Below are 10,636 nucleotides of genomic sequence, written 5' to 3' on the forward strand. Positions count from 1 at the left end.
GGTCATTTAGCTCTCCGCTGTGTCTTTTTTAGCTGTACATTTTCAGTCTCCATTCAGGACGGCGTCATATCCTGACCTCTTGTAATTAATTTAAGAGAGCTGGCAAAAATAAATAAATAAATAAAAGCTTTTTTTTTGTGCACAGGGCCTCCCGGAATAAATCCGAGAAGAAAAGGCGAGACCAGTTCAATGTGCTCATTAAGGAGCTGTGCACCATGCTGCAAGGCCAAGGCTACCCGCGCAAAATGGACAAGTCCACCATCCTGCAGAGGACCATCAACTTCCTGCAAAAACAGAAAGGTCAGAGGAGGAGAGGAGAGATTCGAGTTCAGCTGATTCTTTTAACACTCTCTTTAGGAGTTAAATGGCATCCATTAAGCAAAATCAGTTTAGTGTTTCCCACAAGTCTGAGATATAATTGCACTGGGAGCCAGTGGAGAGGGCCAGCATTACCTACCAGCAAAGTGGTCTACCACATACAACAAACAACAAGTAGATATGACCTTTTATTGGATTTTTCCCCTGATTTTTTTTCCCAATTTAGTTATATCCAATTCCTCCCTGTCACTAGGGGGCTCCCACATTAAGGCTACTACCACCGGTAGGTCAAGGACGACCGAAACCTATCACGTGTTTCCTCCGAACCACGTGACGCCAGCTGACTGCATATTTTTAAACTGCTTGCTCACGCACCGTTGGGGGCGGCGTTACACACTCGGAGGACAGCGCTATCCACTCCTTCCGCTTGTGTACTGTAAGCTCACAGACGTCCCTGACTGGCTGTAGAGTCGTGATTAATGCGAGAGCACTATACGCCTCCCATCCCACCCCACTGAGAGAGCTCGGCCAATCAGCTCTCTCTAGGCCCTGGCTGCAAAAGGCTACAGCATCACCTGGGAATCAAACCAACCAACCACTCGGGGGCCCAGATATAACACCATATTCTGTTAATTTCCCATTTCACAAATCTAACCTACAAACCTTCCCCTCCATCTACACAAATGTGAAGAGTAAGACCAAGTAAAAGAAATTAAGAACTAAACACTCATATGTGTATAAAAAAGACACTATTTGTTAGCGCAGGTACCGTGTAAAAACCCACTTTTTGCATTAAAATGTTTTAATAAATATATATTGGATCAGGATTGTGCGATATAGTCACAGTCCTCTGACTTATCCCTTTTTTTCAGCACAACCTCAGCAATATAACGAACTGAATTTCATTATCATTTAATCAGCTGTACAAACATGACTAGAACCATTTTTATGTTGTTTCTATGACCAAATAATAGTAGTAGTAATAATCATAATAATAATAATAATAACAATAATAATAATTATACTTAACTTATGTTCTGCATTTTTGTGATGTCGGTCCCATATTCCAGCAGCAGTAAAATTTGCATGTTATAAAAGAAAAAAAGGAATGATAACTTTAGTTCCACATGAAATATCAGAAAACCCAAACGCACAGTCTGAAGTCTACTCCGTCGAAACACGCTGGCAGGACTTCCGTATAATTCTGTTTCTTTTTTATTTCTTTTTGACCAGTGCTATGTTGTCACTCGGATTCGCGTTGCTTGAGTTTTATTCGTCTTTCTGGGTTTTATAAAGAAGAGCCGTGAAACTGTGTTTCTCTGCAGGACATGTGTGACTGTCAGTACGCCTTTCTTATTTTTTTGTTCCCATCCACGATTGATTATGTAGTAGCAGACATAATCTGCAGTTCTCTGGGTAACATTATTAAACCAGCTACAGTAAATAAACCTAGGCTAGCAGGGAATGGCTAATTGCTAACATCTAACCTATCCTTTCTCAGCTCTTATTTGTTTTTTTTTTTACTTTGCATATTGCAAAATGTCAGGGACGTCTTTAAGAATTAGTACACTTACATTTTCCCATCGTATTTGGTTTATCAGAAATGGAGAAATACTGTAAGGTCGGAAATGCCTGTCCTGAACACGTGCGTTTCTCTTCCTAGCCTTCTGATTAATTAGGAAAACGCAAGTCCACAAAGGAGCCGTTAGCAGGAAGTTCATTTAAAGCTACAGACACTGAAACAGTGTGTTTGGAAAAGGTGTGAAAGAGAAAGAAACTCAAGCAGCCAGCATGCAGGATCTGAGCTGTATTTGAGCTGGAACATTAACAGACACGTTTAGGAGAGCTCTAAGACTCATCTCTGCGAGAGCATAATACGTGACTTTTAAGGTTGATGCTTGAGATGCTTTCTGCATGTTAGGACAAGCAGAGGCATTGATTCACTCTCAAGCTGTAAACTCACTCCACTCTACACCAGAATGTTTCGGGACTTGAACTTGGTATCATCCGGTCACAGGTGGAGGTCCTAAACCACTGAGATAATTATAAAGCCCTCAGTGAGTACCAGAATCTCTCCAGAACCCTGACACTTGCAACATTTCCATGGTTTTGATGTGATCAGAAGTAATTAGTGCTTGAATTTTGTTGGAAAAAATTGTCAGTGTGAAGCTTTTTAATTGCTACCGCAGGCTCTGTCTTGCTGGGCAGCTCTAAACCAAGCCCTTTCCCGTGTGCTTCCGGAATTCCAAAAATTTCCTGGTTTTTTAAAACTGCCTTTCGATGTTTTCCCAGAGATCACGGCGCAGACGGATACCTGTGAGATCCAGCAGGACTGGAAGCCTTCCTTTCTCAGCAACGAGGAATTTACACAGTTGATGTTGGAGGTAGAGAGCCTGCAGAATGTTTCACCAAAATACCAATACACTCCTTAAACCTCGCGTAATGTAGCAGACGTTCCAAACGAACTGTACTGTATATCCATGGAAATTATAACGCACCAGCAGGGCGTCTATCAGGAACGCTACGGACAGCTGTAATTGCTACAACTTCCTGTCCTGTAGAGGAACGTATGACTTAGATGCTCTAGATTGTATCACAGACAAGGAAGTGTGAAGGAAAATAGCTCCTGCTGGTCTGTGAGTCACTGTAGGGAAAATGTAGGACGTGTGTGCGAGCTCTCAACTTTAAATGCATTATTAGAAGGGTAAGAAATAACCTAGCCTTTAAAAAAAAAAAAAAAAAAAACCTCAGCACGAGCGTGCACTTTTATCAGGCCTTTCTTCCAATATTCAGGGTAAATTCCAGTCTGACTCGTTCCACAATGGATTTAGATTTAATTATTTGGCGGATGCCTTTATATAAAGAGACTGACTTGTGCTTAAAGGCCATTTCTGAAAATGATAAGATTTGGAATCATAAACTAAGCTATCATAAGCTAGCAATAGTAAGACATATATATATATGATATAGTTCTGATATTGTGTTACATCTACACGGGTACATATGATTCAGAAACGCAGCTCTTTTTTATGGGTGATAAATCAAACAGCTAATTTACATGACGTGTAATGTAATTATCCGGCATTAGCATACAGTATGTGGCATTTTCAATGCAGCATCAATCTGAACGAAGTGACAGTGAAAATGTGTTATATTTGCTATCGACATACTATAATGTTCCTGTACGTTTTACCTATTCAGTATTTTTTTCTTTTCATAATCAGGCACTGGATGGTTTCCTGATTGCGCTCAAGCTGGACGGGAACATCATCTATGTCTCTGACAGCGTCTCCTCCCTTATTGGACATTTACCTGTAAGTCAAGTGGAGATGATGAGCATAAGCACATAAGTCATGATTACCCTGAACTTTAATCCACACACGTGTTAACCCAGCTCTTTTGTTTTGTAATTGGGTCTGTCTTTACAAAGATGTACAACGTGTTTATCACCAGCTAGCTAACATGAACTAACCTGACAGGATATCTGAGGTGATTTAGTATTTTCTGTATTGTTAGCTAAATGGCTGCTGTGAATTAACCTGACTGACAGAATATCTTATAGAATTTCATCAATTTTCAAATAATTTCACAATGTTTACAATAAGCTAAATGATATAATATTGACTGCAGTGTAAAATAATTAGCAGCTACAAGCTAACCTTTAATCACTGATATATATATCTATATATCATAGATTATATATATATATAATATATATATATATATATATATATATATATATATATATATATATATATATATATATGGGTGATTCCATCTCAAATCAACCATTGGGTGCCACCACATGGTCACAGATTTTGCTGATTTTTTCACCAATTGTTGGTATTGGCATGAAAATAAAACCCCCCAATTTTTTTGTCCCAACTCCCACTCTTTAAAAAATGGCAGCCATCTTGATTTTTGGCCTCGATGCGCTTCGAGACGTGCCACGCCCCTTTTTGAAATCCTCTTTTCCTAGATAGCTCACTTGCTATATGTCATATGGAAATAAAACTGGGTGTATTTATGTAATTTTTCGTGTAGATTCAGATTCTGCAATCAGAATTTGTCTATCTCTTGTGGTTATGAGATATTTCTGAAAAAACATTTTCGACCCCCCAGAACCCAAGGTCTGCATGTATACATGCTACTCAAAATAGTAGGGGTTACTTCACATCACCTTATGTTGAAAATAAATAAAAACCATGGGTGTGTTATGCCCTGTTTTATAGAAGTGATCAAAAATCAATTTCTGCAATATTTTATGATTTGACACTCAAGTGTACAGCAATAACCACAAGAGATAGCCAAATTCTGAATCTACATAGAAAATTACATAAATACACCCAGTTTTATCTCCATATGACATATAGCAAGTGAGTTATCTAGGAAAAGGGGGTTTCAAAAAGGGGGCGTGGCACGTCTTGAAGTGCATCAAGGCCAAAAATCAAGATGGCTGCCATTTTTTAACGAGCGGGCGTTGGGACAAAAATATATATTTTTTTTTTCATGCCAATACCAACAATTGGTGAAAAAATCTAAAATTTCTCTTCCACTGGTTGATTCGAGATGGAATTACTCCTATATATATATATATATATTTTTTTTTTTTAGAACGTTAACTGTCCTGTTAGCGATGTAGCTTCTATAAGTTAGCCTGGAAGGATTTCTGATTGGATTTAGTACATTTTTATCATGTTACACGTTTATCATCTATACACGTTTAGCTAACTAGCGGCTATGAACTAACCTGACAGGATTTCTTCGATTTTTACATTTTTTTAAAAACATTTTTTTAAAAACATTTTTTAGCTAGTTGGCTAATATCAGAGTGCATTAAATAGCTTTTGAAGCCTGGATTTCTCCTCAGAAATAATAAAAGGCAGTCATTTCAGTTCATATACGGAATCAAAGACTACATCTACGGATCTCTAAAAAAAGTCCACTCTCTTAATTTGAGATAAAATGCTGCCCAGAATAGTCCACCTCCTGAATGGAGCTTTCTCGCTGTCCACAATAATCAGCTCAATATGACATATAATTAGAGTATTGCGAGTGTCATTATTTTCAAGCCTTGTTTTTTGTCCCGTGAAAGATAAAGGACCATGAGGTACCATTCATCAGATGGCTTTTTTTCTTTCTTTTTTCTTCAATAAACTGGACCAAGGATGATAATTCTGCAGATTGTGCTTAATGACTCATGTTTCAGGATGAGTGATGACTAAGAGACTGATATCTTGGCTGGCTATATTTAGTTAGCACAGCCCACGCACGCCATATTTTCTGAGGGAGTTGGTTCGAATTGACTGCTCTGGCAGGGCTTCTAACATTTCGCAGAGAGATTGTTCTGTAATACGGTGCAAGCTGTGCAGCTGTACTTATTTATTCGCTCCAGTCGGGAGACAACAGGCTTGGGAATGTTCAATCGGAAATCTTAATCTAAGCCAGAAATTGAGAACAGATGTTCAATTTGCAGTCTTTATCTCCCTTCTGTTGTCTCAATAAAACGATTTCGGATACTTGTTCCCCTTGAGTGTGTGCATGAATGAAGTACAGCACGGTTACACCACCATGTCTGTGTTGCCGTGTGTTTCAGTCTGACATGGTGGACCAGAACATCCTGAACTTCCTGCCTGAGCGTGAACATGCTGAGGTCTACAAACTTCTCTCAGCACACCTGCTTATGAGTGACTCCATCACTACAGACTACCTGGAGGGCAGTAAGTGTACCCACACACACACACACACACACACACGTATCCCCAGGCATTATTTCATGGACGTCCTTCTTGTCTTCAGACTATGTCCCAATAACAACATTTCCATCTCTACAGTAACTCATATTAACGTTAACCTGCTATTTTAATAAAAAAGTCCTGCTCTCTGGTCCGCTGATGGTTTCCTTCTCCGTTGCCATGGCGAAGCTCCCAGCATTTTTCATCTGACCTTTGGACTGTTTGATGTCTGTTTTATTCTGTTATGAAGGATTTCTCTATGAATTACTCATCAAAGTCCTTGGCTGGCACACACAACCACAAATACACACACAACCACAAATGCACACACGCACACACACACATACACACACTGCAACTGCAACCTACTTCATTATCACATTATCAATTAATATTTTCATTATAATGTTAAATTGTCTATAAACAGTCGTGTACATGTAAACATTTTCTCTCTCTCTCTCTCTCAGATGAGACCCATGTCGAGTTCTGCTGCCACTTAGTCCGAGGGAACATTGACCCAAAAGACGCTCCCACGTACGAATATGTCAAATTTGTCGGAGACTTCAAGCTCCAGAACAGTGGTATATAATCTCTCTCTCTCTGTCTATTAAATCCACAGGACTTCCTCCAGGACATTTCTTAAATGTCACCAGTTTTATTCACTCTGTCTGCTGCTTTTGTTTTGAATAAAAGAAATATTTATGGATTCAGATTTATTCCTGATTGCTGATCATTTAAATATTATGAGGGCATTATGTAATGAACAAAAATAATTTATATAAATCTTTAAATGTCTAAGACCTTGTTCACATGGGCGTTAAATTTTAGGATAAACGAACGCTTTGAAAGTCCTAGACGTTTATGTTACGTTTTGTAGTGGCGCTCGATTGACTTCTACAATGGCGTTCGTTTGTTTCTGTCTAACGCCAGCCTGCAGCCCAAATTGTAGTTTGTGTGTTGATCTGTGTGTCAGGAACTGGATATAAAGGCCCTTGTCGTTATATGGACCATTTTGCTATATTAGACATTAAATTTCTTGTTTTAAAAATTCTCGTAATACGGCGACGTAGGGAGAGAAAATTTCGCTGCCGCTACCGGGTTCATCCTCTGACTGCACAACATCGGATTTAAGGAAGTTTTTTTGTGGTTTATGAAAAAATGCGAAAATTTTCTCGCGCACGCTTTATTTTTTAAACATTTTATTTAGCTTTTTTTCCTGTATGTAGAATCATGGGATATATCCGGTCCTCCGAAGCGTAAAATGAACGCGAAGAAAACACACTAGAAGCGTTTTCCTTGTGTTCGTTGCTGCATGCAACGTTTTTTGACGCCTTATAAACGCGCAGCCGGACAAACGCACGTCAACAAGGCCCGTGTGAACACTCTCACTGACTCCTACGTGTAGAAAAACCTTGGCGCTTGATCCGCGCTCACCGGACGCCCGATTTTAACGCCCGTGTGAACAAGGCCTAATACACCGCCTTGTTGTAGTGTAGTGTGTAGCACTGTGGCCTTGCACCTCCAGGGTCGAGGGTTCAATTCCCGCATTGTACTCCACCTTGTGCCCCTGGGATCAGTTCCAGGCTTCCCATGACCTTGATCAACAGTAAAGAAGATGAGTTTTAAATGTTATGTGAACTGCAATTTTTGTTGTGTGTGTTTTCCGCAGTGCCTGTGTCACCATGTAACAGCTATGAGTTGATGTTCCCGCGTCCAGTGCAGACTTCACTGGAGGACCAGACGTGTTTAGTGGCAACAGTCCGACTGGTCACACCACAGTTCCTAAAGGTAACCACACACACACACACACACACATAGATACACCTAAGATAAAATTAAAGTGTTTGTACAAATTGAACACTCTGTGTGTGTGTGTGTGTGTGTGTGGGACAGGACTTGTGCAACGTGGAAGACCCATGTGATGAATTCACATCGAGACACAGCCTAGAGTGGAAGTTCCTCTTTTTAGACCACAGGTGACTCAAATGACTCCTGATTCATTAAACAACTCCTAGTTTGAATATTTTTTTGAGTAGGGTTGCCAGGTAACAGGTGTCAAAGACAAGCGTACCACCGATACGTGGACGGAGCCAAAGAGTTGACACATTTCTGTCTGACAGATTTCCCATAGAACCAGTAATTTCATCAATTCCATTCCAGGTAATTTTGTAACCCTTTTGTGGTGGGGTAGCGGCACAGAGATGTTAAACACACCAATGTTCTCTTTAAAACGTTCTGACATTTTGATTGTTGTCATGGAAACACTTTCGAACATGTTCCAGTAACTTTTAATCCAAAAGAAATCGGTGAGTGTTACTACTCAAACTCTTCTGCTACGTTACAGGTAGTCCCCGACTTATGAACATTCGAGTTACAAATTTTCACAGGTACAAACATACCACGTTTTTACGAACATTCATAAATGCAAACAAATCACAGAAGTACCTCACATGTATTGTACAAAAAATAGACACTGCAGAGCACCAGATACAATATTTTTCAGTGTGTAAGTGAATGTATAAAATGTCTAAAGTCCAGTATATTGTAGGTGTGTGTGGAGGTGCGGGAGAAATGAGTCGGTCCCACCGGTTTCAATTTATCAGTTCGGAAGCACAATGATAGAAAATGTTCGTCCTGTAAAGCTGTCCTGATGGAGAATAATCCTAATTTCGGAAAATCCTCAACAAAACAGAGTTTACAGTCCAATACAGTGGAAAACAGCTCCGAGACAAAATGGTGTTTGGGATTCCCCTCGCGATTTAAAGGCACAGAGACGACACTGTTACATGTGACATGTGTGAGATTAATTTCACACAAAAAAAGTTACAAAATGTTACAAAAAATGTTACAACTTCTCGATGGAAATAGTTATGTGATGCATTAGGGTGTGATGCAAATGTTTCTGCCAGACCCCCTTCCTGCTACAACGCACCCTATTTATCCAGGTTTGGGAACAACACTAAAGTTGTTTTCAAATTTCTTTTTTCGAAGTTCATTTTTAAAAACACAGTGTATTTGGGCATGGATCGAATCATTTATGGAAGCCAATCGTAACTGAGAATGAAAGTAGATCGCTCTCTACTGTAAACGTGACGTCATCAGTGCCGTCTGTCTCCTCCAAAATCTCAGCGTGAATGTACAGTAGCACGCATCCATCCTGTCCTTTGACCTACACAGCCATAGCTGATACAATAGGAAGCCGCGCGAGAGCATACGCAAGTGTACGCAAGTATGGAAAGCAAAAATAATGGTGCAAATCAGTCATGCCCAATGTCAAAATGCCCTACGAGTGCCCTGGCTTATGCAACATGGGGTTAAAGCACCAAACTCTAACCACTAGTCCGCACATGAACCCTAATAAAGTCTGTCCCGGTCAACATGATGATTACGAATCGTCGGTTACGAAGTAATTGTTTTGTCTCCACAATCTCCTCGCCTTTCAATTTAAAATACTCAATCAGGGTGAACTTTTTTTGAACCGTCATCAACAGCATCAGGGGATAATGACAGGCCAAATGTAAACAACACAGCTTGAAAGGACTGGGTGTAAAAATACTCGCTCGAGCAAAGAAATGGACGCAGGCTAACCGCCAATTAATCTAAACACGCCTGTAGGCGTGCAAGCGCTGCCAAAGGCTTCCCGCCAGCTCCTGGAAAACATATGTTGCACGATACAGATTTTAAAGAGAAACAAATACCAAGCTACGAATTCTAAAAATTCTTGGCAAGCACAAGAAGAGCTTTCGTCTCAATTTAAGATTTTATAGCAGTGCAGAAATAAGAGAATTCCAATCACCTCCTGAGATTTTGTATAAAATAAAACATTCTATAAACAAAGTGAAAGTTGACCAGAGCATGCACGTCTTCTCAGAAAGTCCCCAGAGTTCGACGGGAACCGAGCTGTAAAACGTTGGTGTTGTAGCAGAGGATCTACAGAGTGATATTGCAAGTCTATAGAGTTCTATAAAATTTAGTAAAAAGAATTCAAGCAATATATCTATAAAGTAGAGCTATAGAGTGATCTTGCAGGTCTTTGGAGTTCTACAGAACTGAGCAAAAATGCTACAGAGATTACATCTCCAAGCAGAAGTTCTACAGTCTCATTGCTGGTCTATAGAGTTCTGTAGAACTGAGTAGAAATTCTATAGAGCATGCATTTTGAAGCAGAACTTCAATAGAGGATTGTTTGTATAGAACAGATAAACATTCCATAGATCTTTTTTCAAAGCAGAAATTCTGAACCCTTTTTAAAAAATAACACTAAAAAGTCAGTATATAAAAAAGGCATATTAAAGCAAAAGAGCTACAGAGTCATATTGCAGGTCTGTAGAGTTCTGTAGAACTGGGTATAAGTTCCAACACGGACACATTTCCAAGCAACAGCAAGCGATAGTTTCTTTCTTTCTTTCTTTGGTGTATATAGAATTCTGCAGAATTAAGTCCAAATTATATACAAAGTTCAACAGTTCTATAGAATCGTACTGCAGGTCCATTTTCTAATCAGTTTTTAAGAGTTCCATCTTAGCTAACTAGTTAGCTTAGCTATTAATGTCCTCAGTAGATAATGTCGATATCCAGGTTTG

The 10,636-nt window shown here is 39.5% G+C and overlaps 1 protein-coding gene across 3 annotated transcripts in view; it reads left to right on the top strand.

Moving 5' to 3' along the window:
• The window catches only part of npas2 (neuronal PAS domain protein 2), a 42,898-nt gene that overhangs the window by 24,453 nt on the left and 7,809 nt on the right, over positions 1-10,636 (top strand). For all 3 annotated transcript variants that reach the window (XM_053485644.1, XM_053485643.1, XM_053485645.1), the window contains 7 exons: positions 146-300; positions 2,611-2,702; positions 3,543-3,632; positions 5,915-6,038; positions 6,521-6,634; positions 7,723-7,841; positions 7,947-8,029. In XM_053485644.1, coding sequence (XP_053341619.1) covers positions 146-300; positions 2,611-2,702; positions 3,543-3,632; positions 5,915-6,038; positions 6,521-6,634; positions 7,723-7,841; positions 7,947-8,029 — 777 coding nt within the window. The remainder of the gene's footprint in view (positions 1-145; positions 301-2,610; positions 2,703-3,542; positions 3,633-5,914; positions 6,039-6,520; positions 6,635-7,722; positions 7,842-7,946; positions 8,030-10,636) is intronic.

This window comes from Clarias gariepinus, chromosome 24 (genome assembly GCF_024256425.1).
Source record: "Clarias gariepinus isolate MV-2021 ecotype Netherlands chromosome 24, CGAR_prim_01v2, whole genome shotgun sequence".
Classification (NCBI taxonomy): domain Eukaryota; kingdom Metazoa; phylum Chordata; class Actinopteri; order Siluriformes; family Clariidae; genus Clarias; species Clarias gariepinus.